Raw genomic sequence first — 17,758 nt, forward strand, 5'->3', positions numbered from 1 at the left:
AGCTGTTAACCCATACAGCTCAGTGTGTGTCTGACAGGCCTCCCTAAGGGCTGGTTTAAGGCAGGTGAAGAATACAGCTGGCATTTAGAGGGCTATCCCATCTGGAAGCAATGGCATCAGGGAGCAGGTTTGGTCTTTGAAGGATCTGTTCTCCTGCTGACCGTCAGGAGGAGGTTCGAATTTGCTCAGGAGTGAAAGTTAGCAGCTTGTTATATTCTTTAAAAGCTTCTTTCCACTGTCTGTTTTTGTGAGCTACATAAACATTTTGAGGTGATCTCCAAATTTGTCATATTCTACTTGTTATTACAGATGGAACAATCAGTTCAAGTTCTATTCTTTTGGCCCAGTCTCTGCAACACTGCATACATTCCCAGAACTGTGCTGCCACAGACCTCTTCTACCAGGGCAATTCGCAAGCCATCAGAGAGTGGCTTACTGTAGCCATCACTCGGACACTGCATCAAGGAGAGGAGAGTCTGTTAGACCTTACGAAACAGATCTGCTCTTTTTTGCAGGTAAAATATTTAGTAATGTTTTGTGAGCAGTGTTGTTTTCAAGGCCTGCCTTGGTAGGAACATTTACATGTGATTCTAACTTCTGTAATACTGTCTGTCACATTAAATTGTTTCTCTGGCTGGATTATATTGCTATTCTGACCATGTTGGGCACACTGAAAACACAAGCAGTAGCAATACACTGGATCATATTAAAATGAAGCGGCTGCACCCTACATCGTTGTTTGTGGTGCTATATTTTATTTGAAAAAGAAGAGGGGGGTGGTTTGCTGCTGCTGCTTGGGAGCTTTCATTATGAATTGTTACATTACAGACTGCACCAGAACAGTTTCCTGCTGAAGAATTCCCAATTTCCGAATCCAAAGTCAATATGGATGTTAATTTTCCTGGGGCTGCATTTGTAATTGTGTCCTGTAAGGAAAGCCAGTCTGGATTCCGCAAAGAGTAAGTAATTGAGGGGCTGTGAGTGGCCAAGATGAAAGTAATGCTGCTCGTGCTGCTGAGCCCCTGTAAACTCTGAGTACGTAGGTGCTCGTTTTGCAGATTTTTCTCTTCTCAGAGACTCATTTTCTGGGAGGTGGGATAAATATTGCAGTGTTTCATCTTGTTTGAGTTGGGATTTTTAGTAGCTAGTTACATTCCAGCTGCGTTGTTCTTGGTCTTTTCTTAGCTCTTCCCTGTATAAAGCTCCTTGGGCTCGAGTGCTCGTCTATGGGCTTGGGCATAAAGTGAAGAGGAACGGCCAGTTAAACCTAATTGAAGCCGTGTGTTATCCTCGAGATGCCTCTCCAACCAACACAGGCCTAACGCCTCCCCCAACAACTAATCAGTACCCTTCAGTGATCACCCCTACAGACAAGGTCCACATCAAACTAGGTAAAAATCAATATATTTTAAAAACTTTTAAACTATATTCTTAAAATTGAGGCAAACATAATCATTGCCTTTGTAGGAGCTTCCTATATTGCCACTACTTAGTAAGGAAGATTCTCATTTAGCATAAATTTAGCTTCAAAAAATAACCTTAACAGATATGGTATCACTTTCACTTTTGCAATGGCTGTAGTCATGGTGTTTTCACTGACCTTTTTGCTTAGGAGTATCTCCTCCTCCGGGAGCTGTGCTTGTCCTGCATTCTCTTCCCCTTGAGTTCCCCCTGGCAATGGCATTCACTGAACAGCTGTTAACTTGGAAATTGGAAGATGGAGATGGGAAATCAGAAGATGAACTGGATACTATTCCTGCTTCAGTTCTCTTGCAAGTAGTGGAATTTTTAGGTGAGAATGCAGTATTGACTTAGCAATGAACACCAATAATGTGCTAATTCAGCTGGAGGCTTTAGGGGAGAAAAAAAAAATGAGAGTAGTGTTTCTGATGTCTTCTATTATATTGAATTTGTATGTTTCTGTGTACTTCTTTAATTAGCCATCCAGGTTTTCTTACTATTGACACATCCATTGGGGGTGACCTTTTCTTATTATGTAAGTTGTAGCAGTAACATTAAAGCTACTCCCACTGAAACAGTGCTGACTCCAGTGCCTTACCTTCTACACACAGGGAACTTTCTCTGGACAACCGACATGGCAGCATGTGTGAAGGAATTGATATTTCATCTCCTGGCTGAGTTGCTTCGCAAAATTCACAATCTGGAGCAGAAAAAAAATCCAGCAGGATTGTCATCTTCTATTGCCCTGCAGCTAAATCCCTGTCTAGCGATGCTCATGGCCCTGCAGTCAGAACTTCACAAGTTGTATGATGAAGAAACACAAAATTGGGTGTCTGGAAATGCATGCGGTGGTTCTGGTGTTGGAGCAGCTGACCAAGGAAGATTTTCTACCTACTTTCATGCTCTGATGGAAGTCTGCCTTGCTGTAGCAGAAGTAACCTTACCCATCAATATGAGCGTGACAGCTAATGTGATGTCTTCAACAAGTGCACCAAACCTTAGCGACTCTTCCTCCTCCTCATCATCTTCTCCAGGACAGACGCCACAGAGTCCAAGCTTGCTGTCAAAGAGGAAAAAAGTCAAAATGAAGCGGGAAAAAACATCATCTTCAGGCAAACGGTCTTCATCCAGAGCAGCTGAAACAGATGCTGCAATCCTCAGTATAGGAGGAAGCAAGCCTGAGGATATGTTATGGTTTCATAGAGCACTGACTCTGCTTATAATTCTCAGACACCTAACTAAAAAGGACCCGCAAGGGCTGGGTGTGACAAACGATGCTGTGGCAGATGCATGTCAAGCACTAGTAGGTCCCACAGCTCACAGCCGCTTGCTTGTCATTTCTGGAATACCAACTCACTTGGAGGAGAGTACTGTGAGAAATGCGATCAGAAAGGCATGCAACGCGCATGGTGGAGTCTTCAAGGATGAAATCTACATCCCTTTGCAGGAAGAGGACCCCAAAAAAATCAAGGACAAAGCGGAAGGAGGAGAATGCAGAACTGAACTGGAAAAGCCAACCGTCTCCAGCAGTGCTGACAGTTTGGATATCAGCAGCTCTAGCAGTATCACGCCTGCTATGAGTGTGAGTGCTTCAGCATCTACAAGCCAGGCTTCCCTCTGCAGCTCGCAGGGAATTTCTCGGACCGTTAGCGACATCTCAGTTGACCAGTTTCAAGCAGGACTGGAGCTGGCCATCCCACCAGGACTGCTAGAACCACACGTTGTTTCCAGCCAGGAGAGTTTGGATCTTTCACACTGCAGTACCGGGAGCCTTGGCAGCCTTGGCAGTCTCGGGGAGCCGCTTGACAATGTGGAAACAGCATCTGTGTCTGATGTTGGATCGATGTACACAGTCACATCTCTGGACAACCAGCCGCTTCTGTCACGGCCAATCAAAGGTTTTGCTGTAGTGGAGGTAATAGGCTTCAATAGGTGGTACTTTGGCCATGGGTTGGTTTTCTTGTTTGTCTTTAGCAAAAAGTAGTAATAATTTTGGTTTATGTATAACACCGTGATCTGACTTTTAAGAAAAGTGTGTTATATGTTTCCTTTCTTGAAAATTCTTCTGCTTAACTGAGGTCATGACTTGAATGATGGGGAGTGGAAGGTACTGTTAGTGCAATGTAGCTCAGCACAGGTGCAGAATACAGGTACGTCAGTGTGCATGAGAGATTAAGACTAGAAGTTCTCAGCTTGGACAGGATGGCTGAGTAACAGTTCTCTTCTCCACTGTTTTTTGTGTACCATTCACATAAATTTCATATAGATTTCTTCAAAGATTTGCTACTGGCCACTGCTGGAGATTAATTTCAAGATAAGTTTGACCCACAAGGCAATTCTTAAATGACTACATTTTCACATATTTTAAACCATCTACAGATTCCTCCACAAAGTTACTTTAGAAGAGATGATAAATCCTGTTGATGTGTGATTCAAAATTAATTTTTAAAAACATTGTAGGTGGTTGTCGTTGATGTCAGGTCACTCCAGGTTTTCAGCTATGCTCAAGAACTCTTCCACTAACAGCATGCAGCAGATTTTTCAGCAGCTTACCAAAGCACTGCCATTTCTGATGGCTTGTGAATTGAGAGAGGCATTTTTGCATAGTCTGGGATTATATCAGTTTCCATTTTAGAAGAAAATCAGCTTATTCAAAGAGAGAACCTTCAGTTGCTATTTTTAAGTTATTAATTGACGTAAAGACACCAGATTTGAAATAAACCATAAAGTGCATATGGAAAGTTGTCAGCATATTCACATTGAAACATACTCCACGTCTGTAGCTGCTCTGACAATGTGTGGTGGTTATCCTCAGAATCAAAGGAAATTATTGCTTCTGCTCCCAATTCTGTGTAGCTGACAATTCAAGGTCTGTGCTAATATAAATATTTTTCCAAATGGAGAATCAAAGCAAAAACAGCAGAGTTGGAAATAACAACAGGTTATCTATGTGAAACTTCCAGAAAGAGCAGTTTCAGCTGTGCATGATTAATCACAGCATGATGGTCTGAGTGGCCAGGTGGTCTTAGAAGGGATATTTTCTAGGTAGGTCGTGAATTCTGTTATCAAGTGATTAATGTAGAAGAAGGGTAAAAGAAATTCAATAGTGATTTATTTACATGGGGAGGGGAGAAAGCTTAAGACCCAAATTAATATAAATGACAGTTAATTTGTTCTGTCAGAATTCCTGTTAACTGATTTTGTTATTTTTTACAGATAAGGTCAAGAGCTAAAATAGAGAAAATCCGAGCCAGTCTGTTTAACAGTAGTGACCTCATTGGTTTGTCAAGTCTGGATGGTGAAGATGAACTGATGGAAATGTCAACTGAAGAGATTTTAACTGTTTCTACAGTAAATCAGAGTTTATTTGACACACAGGGGAGCCCAGCACTAGAAGACTATTTCAATGATAAGTCAATAAAAGGTATGTGCTTTTCATACAGGCAGATATCTCACACTATGATATACAGAGGTCAGACTATGTGATTGCTCATAATAATTACAGTATTGGGCAAAAGAGGTGAAAGCATTCGATTCTCTATTATAAATGGGGTGTTAAAGTACAGAGAGGTCAGATCTGCTAGTAGAATTTTTCTTTGGTTTTTCTCTCAGAGCAGCTGGTAGGTCATGTAATATTCTAGCTGAATGTAAAACGTCTTGTCGTGTTCCCAATCCTAAAGAGTTGCCACAGAATTTTGTACTCTATTGCATTTTTGTATTAGGTGAGAAACTGGTCCCAGGTGCTCGGGAAGTCCTCACAGAAATATTTAAGAGCTGCGTCCATTCTGAGCAAATGCTGAGCCTAACTCCAACAAAACCAATTAAGGTTGCTGACATCTATCTTAGTAAAGAGCAGATAAATTCTCAAACTCCTGGAAACCTTCTTCATGTGTTTTTCACAAATGTCCGCCCTCCAAAGAAGGTGCTAGAGGACCAGCTTACTCAGGTAGTGCTTTGAAAACTCTTTTTAGTGTTTGTTTTGTTTTGTTTTGTTTTGTTTTGTGTAACTCCAAAGTGTTGGTTAATTATTCATTTTTCTTGTGTTGGAAGATTTTAAGGAAATATGGTGTGCCCAAGCCGAAATTTGACAAGAGCAAGTACAACAAGGCGGGCAAAGAGCAGCACCCAGTGAAAGTTGTGAGCACCAAGCGCCCAGTTACAAAACCGCCTACAAAAGAGAAGTCTGTGCTCAATAGTGTCAGGTTAGTGTCTTCAGCCTACTGGCAATTTTTGATTTCTCCTCAGGATCTAGACTTTTTGACCTTCTTCTGTATTTCCTTGTACTGATTGTAAGAGGAAAATGTGTCTTTGACAGACACCGAGCAATGGTTTGGGTTTTCTGAACAGGCATAAGGAAATTTTAATTTTAATATTAATTTTGTCCCTTAGCCGAACAGCTTTAAGTGAGAAGAAGCCTACTGTAAAGCCAAAATCTCCTGAGAAGAGCAAACCTGAAGAGAAGGACCCTGAAAAGTCTCCCACAAAGAAACAGGAAGGTAGTAGTAGCCCTATAAAACCTTCCTACACTGTTATATCTTAAAAAGAAAATACGTTTTGGATTGGCATGCTTAAAGTAATGATTTGGTTTGTCTTTGTTGTGAATTGTTTTGAAGTGGGCTAATTTAGTAGTGTTTTGGTTTTTTTTTTAAGTTTAGATTCCAGGCTAGATTGGACCTGTGAGTAGCACAGTGTTTAGAACTACTTGAGAAGTGAGGCATGGTGGGCTGGGTAAAACCAGGAGGAAGTCGTCTTGTACACCAATCATTTTCCCGTGTGGTGTGTAGACTCTATAGGAAGTCATTAACTCTCTGATGGTTGTATCTCTACATTCAGTTCCTGAGGAGAAGTATTTGACACTGGATGGATTTCACAGATTTGTCGTTGACCGATCTAAACAGGATATCCGTAGTGTGTGGAGAGCTATTTTGTCCTGTGGATATGATCTACACTTTGAAAGGTAAGTTTTGGAAACCATTATGTAAAGGAGATGCTGATTAATTGTGCTTGCTTTAAACAAATTCATCCCAGGTGTTCCTATTCCACGTAGCTTTAACCACTGTGTTAGTAACAAGCAAACTTCTATCCATGGCTGCAAGACCTGTAGAGAAAATTGTTGGTTAGATTCTTAAAACATCCGCTCAGAGAGTCACTGTGATGTAAAAGTGCAGGTTCCTGACTTGTACACACTAAAGCTAACAAAAAATCATTTGCCACACTGCCCTTATTACTTTCAGATTGCATAATTAAGGGGCCTAATGAGAATTATAGATTGATCTGGCAGCAGTCTCTTTTCTCCTTCTGCGATGACTTTCTGTTCTGTTATTGGGTATTTAAACTGGCAGTGTTCTTACTGGATCAGTAATAATGCCAGAGAGGGAACTGTTACTTCCTCATTAATATTGTACAGGAAGAAAGTCCCTTAAACAAATCCTCTTTATCTTCCTGTGTCAGTCCACAAGCTAACTGCATCCATTCCCTTCCCCTATATCTCCTTCTAAACATGAAGTGGTTAGTGCAGTGGTAAGTTTAATATGCTTTTCTTTTTTCTTATTTAATGATAGTGAGACAATGCAGGTGATAAATCAATTGTACTGGAATCAGTTTTTGAACTGGAATTCTTGTAATGAAACAGCTCCCCTTAAGAAACGGGAGAGAAGTAGAGCACCTGACACGGTACTGTGCTCAACATGCTCTTAGTAAGCAGTATTGCCTTTGCATTTCAACAGGTGTAATGCCTCTTATGTTTCAGGTGTGCCTGCATTGATGCAAGACATGCTCAAAAAGCATCCCGGAAATGGACTCTGGAGATGGACGTGGCCCTGGTTCAGTACATTAACAGGCTTTGTCGCCACCTTGCGATTACACCAGCACGGCTCCATCCCCATGAAGTCTATTTGGATCCAGCTGATGCAGCAGATCCCAGAATTTCCTGTCTGTTAAGTATGTGCAGATTATAGCATTTGGAATTGCTTTGTAGTGTTCTTATTTCTGTGTTCTTGCTTTGTGTTCTTATTTCTATGCTGTTTATGGGTTTGTCAGGAAAGGCACCTGCTGGAACTGCTGAATCTTTTGAAGAGAGGCTCCCAGGGATATCCTGGCTCCCTGGTTTCACATGAGATTAGTTTTCTCAGGTCTGTTTACTGAGCAGAGAGATATTCCAAGCTTGAAGTGACTGAATACAGGGTTACAACTGACTTTTGCTTTGGTGCTTATGATAGGGTGCTTTCGCTTTGGTGCTTTTGTCCCAGACAGCTGGGTTATTCCTTTGGAGGTGCGTACTATGGGGAACATGGAGTCCAGGTCTCTAGAAATGCACTGTAACTGTTCTGTGCTCTCCAGGCACACCTTCCAGGCTATAACAGGCTTCCATCTTTCAGCTTAAAGGAGGAAAGAATGGTTGGATTTCAATTCTGGACCTAGGGAGACTTTAGTCACCTAAATCTGTTCGAAGCATGAAGTTACTTTTAAGAGCTTTTCCACATGAATGGAAATTTGATGATGGTGAAAGATAGTGGACTCAGATACCCAGGAGTTTAACATCCAGGAAGGGAAGTCGTGGTTCACTGCTGTTCTTGTGCTGTCAGCCCTTTTGATGTGCAGGGGTCAGGAGGGGCTGCTTTCGAAGGAAGCTCGTGTGGCTCCTGGACTGAATCCACTGGGAGGATGGACGTTACAGCAGGTAGGGGACATCTTTATCTCTGACTGAATCTTTCCCACTTCAGATGTTCCTGTTGAAAGTCTACGCCTGCGGTTTGCACTGCTGCAGTCTCTCAATACAACATTAGAGACGTTCTTCCTGCCGCTGGTGGAGCTTCGGCAGACCGAGATGTACAGTAACAGTATTGCTGCCTTGCTGCAAGAGGCCAAAGGTCAGTTTCTCGGGGAGAATGGCTGTTGCCTGAAAGGCTGTGCTATGTACCATGGTGAACTACTTAATATGTTTTGCAAAAAACCTGGATGCATGTAAACGTGTGACAGAAATGATGATATAGAGGGGAGAGGGAATGCGAGGTGGTGATTTCAGTGTACTAACACTGGCTTATTGGTCGTATTCTCAGCCTGATAAGCTGTCACGTGTCCAAAATGGCATTAACCCAAGGGCATTTCTTAGTTTTTTCTTGGTTTCCTTTTTTAAAGGTGGGAAGTAGTGTAAGGGGGATGATTCATGCAAGAACTTGCTATAATTTGTTTTAATCTGAAAAAGGAGAAGATACAGAATTCACCAAAGGTGTCAGCATGCAAAGGCTTTTGTTTTGGCCCAGCTAAAAAAAAGAAAAAAGCTTGGGAACCTGGTATGGAGAAGTGAGGAGTGTTCAGAGTTCTTTCCCCCATAAATCTGGGCTCTCCATAAAGGCAATGTGACAGCACTACTTTTTATCTTGTTTTCTTTCCTGCAGCATTACTGTCAAAACATCTCTGATTTCTGAAAGCTATTTGGCAGTGTTTCTGATTAACAGGATTTCTGGTGGAGTTGCTAGGATCTATTTCTATAACAGTAGAATTGTGTTCATCAGTGTCCTAATCCAGTGCACTTCTTCTAGTAAGCATCAGTAGCAAATGCCTTCAAATAAATTTGAAAATGTGTATTAGCCATTTCTTAGTTACTGAATGGAGATCATTGGCTACTGAAGATTTTCAGAAAGCGAGATTGTAGAAGGGTAGATTACAATTGAAATAATTGAAATATGCAAAATATGCATTTCTTTATTTAGGTTTAATCTTTTATGACACAAAAGTAACTGTAATGAACAGAGTGCTGAATGCCACTGTCCAAAGAACTGCAGATCATGCGGCCCCAGAAATCACCCTGGATCCCCTGGAAATAGTTGGAGGTAAGGGAAACATTTATCCTCTTCAAAAGTCATTTTAATCTGTTGTAAGATGTCAGATCTGTCTTAACAAAGCTCAGATATGTTGTTACTGCAAAATACCGAGTATGGGAATTTTATATTCCTATATGTTTCAACAGGGGAGATCCGTTCTTCAGAAAACTCCTATTTCTGCCAGGCAGCAAGGCAGCTAGCCTGCGTACCATCCTCGCAGCTCTGTGTTAAACTCGCCAGTGGTGGAGACCCTACGTATGCCTTCAACATTCGGTTCACAGGGGAGGAGGTTCATGGAACAAGTAAGTCAGGATTGAAGAGTTCACACGTGGGTGACACTGGCAACAGTTGGGAGAATTTACTCCAAGTGGAACCTGAGTTTCCACCAGAATGTGGCTCCTTAACTTTAAGGAGCAGCGCAACCTTTGTGGTGTTTGTAGCTCTGCAGATGGAAAAAAAAGAATCTTCCAGTAATTAAGCAAGCCGGTTTATTTACATCTTTTAATAAAACAGGGAATTGTGTGAGCATACAATTTAGCTAACTTTTTGTGAACTTTTGTACCTATTACTGAACAAAGCGTCACCTAATGCCTTCTCTCAAGGGTAGTTTTCTTTTGAAGGTCCATGGTTGTTACTGACAATATCTCTGAAGAGATAAATGCTGCTTCCACGGCTTATTATTTACAGTGACTTCTAATACTTTGCCTCGCTGCTTTTAGCTGTGGAAATGTGCTGCCTGCAGGACCCTGTTGTTATGAAGACAGCACCCGTCATCTTCTAATCGAGTTCTGAATTCCATTTGCAGGCCAACTGGTGTAACAAGTGTTCGTGCTAGTCTTACACACAAAGTGCTGGAAGACAAAGCAGCATTTCGGGATTCAGCAGGAGGCAATTCAATGAATATCTTTGCATGTAATTAAACTATTAAAATTGAACTTGAGCATGAATAATAGGCTGGCAGGGCTGGCATCTACGCCACCATTGTTAAAGCCTGTGCAGTCAGAGAGGTTAAGCATGTAATCTAAAGCTTGAAACATGATTTCAAGGAGAACAGCAAATTCTGAATTAAATGACAATGGTAACAAGGCTAAGAGAGCATTTCATTATTTTGTCCCTCTCTCTTGCAGGTGGATCTTTCCGTCACTTCCTTTGGCAAGTTTGTAAAGAGTTACAGAGCTCCTCGCTCTCCCTTCTCCTGCTGTGCCCAAGCTCTGCAGTCAATAAGAACAAGGTGTGGTGTCTCAGTGCAAGAAATGAAGTTGCCTTTCCTTCCATGAATGCATGTGTTCAATGCCAGGTTGAATGGGGTCTTGGCCATCCTGATCTAGTCAGTGGCACGCCTGCCTGTGGCAGGGGGTTGGAGTGAGGTCCCTTTCAACTGAGCAAATCCTCTCTTAGACTATTCAGTGGTATTCGTCTTGTTCAAACCAGTATTTTCACAATTATGTTAATTTGTGGGCCTGCAGGGTATGCATCAATTGTTAAATGTTGGTTTGTATACTCATTTTTTATTTTTTTTCCTAAAGGGGAAGTACATTTTGACGCCGAGCCCTATAACCTATGCAGAGGAGCAGCTATTTCACTTCTTTGGGCAGCTTTTGGGTATTGCAATTCGAGCAGATGTTCCCCTGCCACTTGACCTCCTGCCCTCGTTCTGGAAGACCCTGGTAGGAGAGCCACTGGATCCTGATGTTGATCTCCAGGAAGCTGACATCCTCACCTACAACTATGTAAAAAAATTTGAAAATGTAAGCAATTTTTTTTCTCTTTTCTTCAGGGCTTTCCCCATAAGCACGGTGTTCCACCAACAGCTACATTTACTGACTGGTAGTGGTCAACTTCGCTGCTCGCAGTCACTTGAGCAGGGTCACAAAGTGTTTCAGTTTATTTTGTGTGCAGGATTTTACATCCTGATGAGCAGCTTTTCCAAATCAATCTGCCAGGTGCAGCAGGACTATTCAGCAGACTTCTGAAACGTTTACTGACACTCCACACTACTAAACCAGGCAGTAATGAACCAAAGCAGTTACTCCTGTTGGTGTCGGTGATGTCTGCAGGCGATATAATCAGTGCACCTCATACACCGTGCTGATACCTCACCTGAGTCACAGGGACGAGATGCTGTGACATGTTGGTCATCGGGTACTGTTCCTGTCTTTTGTGGTAGATAAATGATGAGACTGAACTGGAAGCTCTGTGTGCAGAAATTGCTTCTCAGCATCTAGCGACAGAGAGCCCTGACTGCCCTAATAAGCCATGCTGCAAATTCACCTACCTGACCATGACGGGGGAAGAAGTGGAGCTTTGTCCCAGAGGCAGGCACGTTCCAGTGGGGTGAGTAACAGCCTCCTTGGCAGGATGTTGCAGTGGGTTACGTGCAAGAGAAGCATCTCTGGAATAATTTTCCCAGAGCCAAGCTCTCCCAAGAAGCTTTTGTAACCAGCTGAAGGCTACAACAAGCTGGGAACACTTCACGTTTGTTGGCAGGAACTTGGGATCTCTGGCACTACTTGTTGTTTTTGTTCTGTAAGAAATAGATGGCTGAGGAGCAGTGCTTATCGACTGCCTGCGGCTTAAGTAAACACCCACAGTTACAAGGCTTGTGAGAAATGGGTGACGTGAGTGTGAGAGAGGAGAAAGCTGAAGTGGACTTGAATTGGGAGGCATCAGAATGTAAATAGCTAAATGCTCAGAGTCAATTATTCAAAACCAACCTCCCCATAAAACCCTCCTGTAAATAACAGTTCGGGGATAGCACAGGCGGGTTCCTAAGCACTCTCCTTTCTTGTCTTGAATCTCTGCCCTTGCAGGTGGGAGAACAAGGATGTTTATGCAACTGCAATCAGGAGCTTGAGGATGCGTGAGCTGCAGACTCCAGAGTGCATGACTGCAGTGCGTGCTGGGCTTGGCTCTATCATTCCCCTGCAGCTTCTGACTACGCTGACCCCCCTTGAGATGGAGCTGAGGACGTGTGGGCTTCCATACATCAACCTGGAGTTTCTCAAGGTATGAAGAACTGCAGCTTCTTTGGCAAAACCTGCCCGACTGACAAGCAGAGGAGGATCTTTCCCCATGGAAGGTGTCAGAGAAGAACCTTCTGCTTGCGTTACACTGTGGTGGTGTGTATGGCACACTGCCCTGTACTTGGACACCCCTCTGTCCCCGAAGAAGTTTTTAAGATTTCACAGGTTTCAGGGAATAACAGCAGCAGGGCTTGTTCCAGAGAGGAATAATGAATTTATTTTTTTTTCTATATATCAAATCTTAATCCCATCTCTGTTTTATCAAGCTTTACTTAATATTTGTCATTGAATTTAAGGGCTGAAAGAGCTGCTGCCCCTATTTCAAATAGCAATTAACCTCTGGAAATCTAAAATTAATGTTCAACAGACAATTTCTGGTTCTAAATACTTCTATTTCAATACTATAAGAACTATGCCATTTCAAAAAAACTTTTGTATAGAATATTCTTATCAAAGAGCATCAGTATTGTTTTGTTTTCCTTAAGCAGCAGTGATGAACTGCACCAGTCCTGCATATTAAACAAAAAAGCGATGTATTCCACCAGCGCTGCAGGGCAGACAGACTAGGATGAGCCTGTAACAAAAGCTGATGGGTGGACAAGATACAAAACTGTGTATATTAATGGTCTGCTGTGGTTGGATTTCTTAATGATTTTGAAAAGGCAGAAGACTTTAGGGAGGGAGGTGCAGTTACCATCCCCTTTTATCCTCTTAGTCTAAGTGAGGAAGATCTACCAAGGGAGAAGAAAGCAGCAGTGGATATTTTGTCCTTTTTCTGTTAGGCGCACACGATGTACCAGGTGGGGCTGATGGAAACTGATCAGCACATCGAGTTTTTCTGGAGTGCGTTGGAGATGTTCACCCAGGAGGAGCTCTGCAAGTTCATAAAGTTTGCCTGTAACCAGGAACGAATCCCCTTCACGTGTCCTTGCAAGGATGGAGGTCCCGACACTGCCCACGTCCCGCCTTACCCCATGAAAATTGCACCCCCTGACGGAGCTGCAGGTGTGTTTGCTGTCTCTGAAGGCACAGAAAATCAGTTCTGCTCACATCATGGTCCTAGTCTTCAGTACCCCCTTTTTAATTTAAACATGGATTTAATGTACAAAAAAAAAATTAAAAACAGGCAGGTAGTTATGGCTACAAATAAGAAAAGAAAACCTGTTTTTAAACCATGTAATTCTGTAAAAATAAATCTTAAATTTTAACTACTTAACACAGTGCCTTCTGGAGACAGTTAGATTTTCTGTATTTGTCTTGCATGCTTTTTAAACAATGGAACTAAAAGAAATTGGCCTTAAAACTGGGCAAAAGGGACTGCACCGTTTAGGGTTCAGAGAATTACGGAGAATTTTATTCTTTTGATATTTGTTCTTGAGAAGCATGGGGTGGGGAAGGATTCTTTTGGAGAATGAGGTGAAAAGCAGAGGATGTATTCAACCAGCTGGTGCTCCTTTCCCTGCAGGCTCTCCAGACTCGCGGTACATCCGTGTCGAGACGTGCATGTTTATGATCAAACTTCCTCAGTACTCCTCGCTGGACATAATGCTGGAGAAGCTCCGATACGCCATCCACTACCGGGAGGACCCACTCAGCGGCTGAGAGGACAAAGGGAACGCCTAGAGGTGACTCTGGATTGTTTCATAACTGCTAATGTTGGAACCCTTCAATTCACTTAAAAATACCTCCTGTAACACTGTGTGACGAGCTGGAGGTTAATTTATTTTCTGAACTTTTGTTCCCGTTACAATAATTACTGGAAGACTTACATTTTGTATTTGTAGATTTTGTGGTGGACTGGTTATTTTGCTGCCTTGTTTGTGGAATATTTGTAGGATAGTTTAGTAAAGACCAGTTTGTGTATAATTTAATTTTGAAAAACCTTTAAACATGTACATTTCTAATTTTGTAATTTAGAATGGTATTACCCATGCCAACACAACAAAAGTGAGGACGTTCTGAGTTTGGGAGAACTCAGGGGTGAAGGCTCATGGATCGCTCTCCCTCGAAACATTTCTGAGTACAAAGGGGAAGGAACCAGGGGAGGGAATCACCGCTGGGTGCCTGCCGGAGCTGAGCACAGTCCCTTTCCTTTCTGCAGTCAGAGAACGTGCAGGGCTTCCAGCACTTGCTTGAGTTTTAGAGCAGGAAAGGCTGCCAAACTGCATGCTTGTGTCCACCATTTTCTTGTAACTTTTTAATTATAAGTAAGCACACGGGGAGCTGCCACAATGAACGTGGGCTTTCAGCTGGACACTTGTGATTAGGAAAGTTTATAAGTGAGAGAACAGTGAAAGGGGCCGTAATTCAGTGGGGTTCTTGCCCTAGGTGTTCTTAAATGTCTGCTTTGCTTAGTACTAAAATAATTTCTTTATTGTAATTAAAATATTAGCAGAAACAAAACGGCTTCTCTCTGTATGGTGTAAGATACCACAGTTCAAGCTTACAATCTGTGACTTCACCCCGTTTCCAAATGAGCTTTCAGAATAATCACAGAGCTGTAGAGTTAGAGGACAGCCCAGGTCGGAAGGCACCTGGGAAGATCTCCAGGTCCAGCTGTTCCTGGGCAAAGGGAGCCTGGATGAGCCTGTCCAACACCCAGTCCAGTCGCATCTTGCAGACCTCCGATGATGGGGGTTCCACCAGCACCCCTGGGGAGGCTGTTGCAGGGATTGATTGTTCTCACTCTAAAATCCTTCTTTTTTATACCAAGATGAAACCTTTCCCAGTGCAGCTTGTACCTGTTGCCCTGTCTCTTTTCCATGTGGCTCCCTGGGAGGGGAGAGCCTCCCGTTCTCTTTGCAGTCACCCTTTTAAGTACTGGAGCACTGTGCTGAGGTCCCACTGGAATCTTCTCCAGGGTGAACAGACTTAACACCCTCAGGCTTTCCTCCCAGGGCAGGTTCTCCAGCACTTAGATTGTTGTGGCCCTCCTTTGGACCCTCTCCAGTCTGTCCTCATCTTTGTGGATTGTGGGGACCAGAACTGGGCACTGTGCTGCAGGGGCGGCCTGACAAGTGCTGAGTAAAACACCTGTAACTTGTATTTGTACTCAAAAATGATTGATCTTTGGATCTAAGAGCAAATTATCCTAGAAAAGTGACACCTAAAAGGAGAGTGAGGTGAGGGGAAGGCAGAAGGTTATTTGGTTGAAGATAAAGCTTCTATTTTGTATGGAAAGATAATAGAAGACTATGGAGAGAGAGCAGTTCTCCAAGTTTAACTTTCTCGTTTCAAAGTATGTTCTGCAGTGGTTTCAAAACAGCACATCAACATGTGCGTCTTCCTTTGCTCCTGTAGAAGCGTTGCACGGTAGTGGGAGCATTTAAAAGTCAGGCGTTGCTTTGTTAATCTCATAAAGCCAGAAACGAGTGAGAATTGCCTGCGTGCTAAAGAACTGAAGAAAGCACACTGAAACTACTGCTGTGCTCCTTGGCTTGATACTATATGTAAGTTAAGTGCCAGTACTGAGCCACGAGTTATTTATTTTTCTTCTGATGTGTTTGGTGCACATCAACCACACGAGAGGTTTATGATGGTGTGCGTGTAACTGTACTTCAAGGTTGGTATTTTGTCTCTTTAGACGACAGCATACGCTAATTTGGCTTGTCGGTGGTCATGGGAATTGAAAAACCTGTATTTATTGTATATTATTGTGAATATTGGGAATTATGAGTGTGTGGTACTTGGAAGATAAAATGTGAGTGCGAGAGAAAAGCCTAAACAAGTGTGTATATTCTTGTTCTTCTGTGAGTGAATGGAAAGAAGTGTGTGCAACAGTTGTAGAGATAGTTGTTGGCATACAGAGTCTCCAAATCCTGTGCTTAGGAAAGCTGTTACCCTTCTATTGCGTATGTCCCTCCCTTTCACAGGAACAGATACATGTAGGAAGAATATTTACTCTTGAATCTTGTCCATTTCCTGGTAGAAGCATATATGTAGCTGAGAAATCATTCAGAGTAAGTGCAACACAGGTAACGTTTACAATGACAAAGGGGAAAACTGAGCAGAAGAAAGGGCTTGGGGCCATTTTTTCCCATCTCGGATGTGCATTCTCAAACAGGTGCTGTAAGGAAAAGGAAAGAGCGTCAACTGCATTTCATGGCAGAACTGGTGCTGCTGGCAGTGAGGTGGTTGGAGTTTCTTTCTGGTGATGGAAGTGCAATTGTGGTGTTGGTTTTCAATTAAATCTCTTTTCAAGCCCTTAATCCTTTGGGGGGACTTGCAGTGCAGTCAAATACCTCACGCGCAGGGGTTTGAGAACTCGGTATGCCAATGGTTCCAAGGCTATGATTACAGCTGTAAGATAACTGCTGCTTATGTCTGGCTTCTCCTTCCAGAGGGCACATTTGAGAGAAACATATCTGCATCTTGGCCCTGAAGAGTGTGCTGTAAAATTACTTGATAAGTATTTATTACAATTAATTATTTATGATTACAAATAACAAACTTAGTCAATGCTGTTTACACTTTGCTGTGTAAATTAAGCTCCTTATACAGGAAAATTGTCACACTAATAAATAACCTTCATTGACTTTTTTTTTTTTGTCCTGAAGAATACTATGATCCCGGTAAGAGGATAAGTTGTAGTGTTTGATGGGTTTTGTTTATTTTTTTTCGTTACTAGGAAGGAAGTGCTGCAGGGGTTTGGACTGTAGCACAAATGGCCTTTTAATTAAAAGCTTTTCTAATCATCATTACTTGTGCTTTAAATGAACTTGACATTGTCTGTAATAGGCTTGTTTGTCAAAACAAAGATTGGTTTGTGACTTTTTATATATACTCAGAATGTAAAATTATACTCAACAATGGAAAAACTCTGAAGCTGGGTATTAGTTCTAGCTTGGTGTGTGTCCATCTCGGTACCGTACACAGCATTAACCTGTTAAGTGCTCTTGGCCATACAGTGTACACTGCATAAAGGAGATTCTTAACATCCCTTTAGATGTATTGTGTCCTTATTTGGGGCTGGAAATAATAAAAAATCCTCCCGTGATGAAGCTGTACTGATGCAGATTAGAACTACGAGAAATGAAGTTGCAGCCCACCTGCTTTTATGGGTAAATACACTGTAATTTATATTTACTTGCAAGAGAAATGTAAATATTTTGTACAAAAGGAAAAGCAAGTAAAATGATTGTTAACACTTCTCTTAATGGAGAAAGTGCACTGTTTCTTAGGCATGAGAAATAATGCAACCTAAGCCATGGTGTCAGCTCAGTAGTTTTTCATACTAACAGTACCTGAACCAAGCCATCCTGCTACCTTCTCCTAAAATAGCAGAGCCAGCGTAGGTTCCTTTATCTTGCCAGTTTTCCCCGGAACTGCCATTGCAAGGTTGGTTACCACCTGTTTTTTAATACATTTATTCTGCTTTTCTTGTATAAATAAACACTTACATTTTGGTGGAAGCATCCGTAAGATGTCTTTATTTTAGAACCAGGATCCTCT

At 42.2% G+C, this 17,758-nt stretch overlaps 1 protein-coding gene across 4 annotated transcripts in view; it reads left to right on the forward strand.

Annotated features, from left to right (window-relative positions):
- The window catches only part of HECTD4 (HECT domain E3 ubiquitin protein ligase 4), a 70,443-nt gene extending 52,722 nt beyond the window's left edge, over positions 1–17,721 (forward strand). For all 4 annotated transcript variants that reach the window (XM_068701382.1, XM_068701384.1, XM_068701383.1 and 1 more), the window contains exons 57-76: positions 310–515; positions 829–959; positions 1,186–1,391; positions 1,613–1,792; positions 2,073–3,376; positions 4,678–4,885; positions 5,184–5,407; positions 5,512–5,663; positions 5,851–5,957; positions 6,295–6,418; positions 7,211–7,401; positions 8,184–8,330; positions 9,174–9,293; positions 9,431–9,586; positions 10,412–10,515; positions 10,811–11,032; positions 11,452–11,618; positions 12,095–12,290; positions 13,090–13,312; positions 13,773–17,721. In XM_068701382.1, coding sequence (XP_068557483.1) covers positions 310–515; positions 829–959; positions 1,186–1,391; positions 1,613–1,792; positions 2,073–3,376; positions 4,678–4,885; positions 5,184–5,407; positions 5,512–5,663; positions 5,851–5,957; positions 6,295–6,418; positions 7,211–7,401; positions 8,184–8,330; positions 9,174–9,293; positions 9,431–9,586; positions 10,412–10,515; positions 10,811–11,032; positions 11,452–11,618; positions 12,095–12,290; positions 13,090–13,312; positions 13,773–13,909 — 4,505 coding nt within the window. In that variant the 3' untranslated portion in view covers positions 13,910–17,721. The remainder of the gene's footprint in view (positions 1–309; positions 516–828; positions 960–1,185; positions 1,392–1,612; positions 1,793–2,072; positions 3,377–4,677; positions 4,886–5,183; positions 5,408–5,511; positions 5,664–5,850; positions 5,958–6,294; positions 6,419–7,210; positions 7,402–8,183; positions 8,331–9,173; positions 9,294–9,430; positions 9,587–10,411; positions 10,516–10,810; positions 11,033–11,451; positions 11,619–12,094; positions 12,291–13,089; positions 13,313–13,772) is intronic.
- Positions 17,722–17,758: the final 37 nt, after the last annotated feature.

Source organism: Anas acuta, chromosome 17 (assembly GCF_963932015.1).
Source record: "Anas acuta chromosome 17, bAnaAcu1.1, whole genome shotgun sequence".
NCBI lineage: Eukaryota > Metazoa > Chordata > Aves > Anseriformes > Anatidae > Anas > Anas acuta.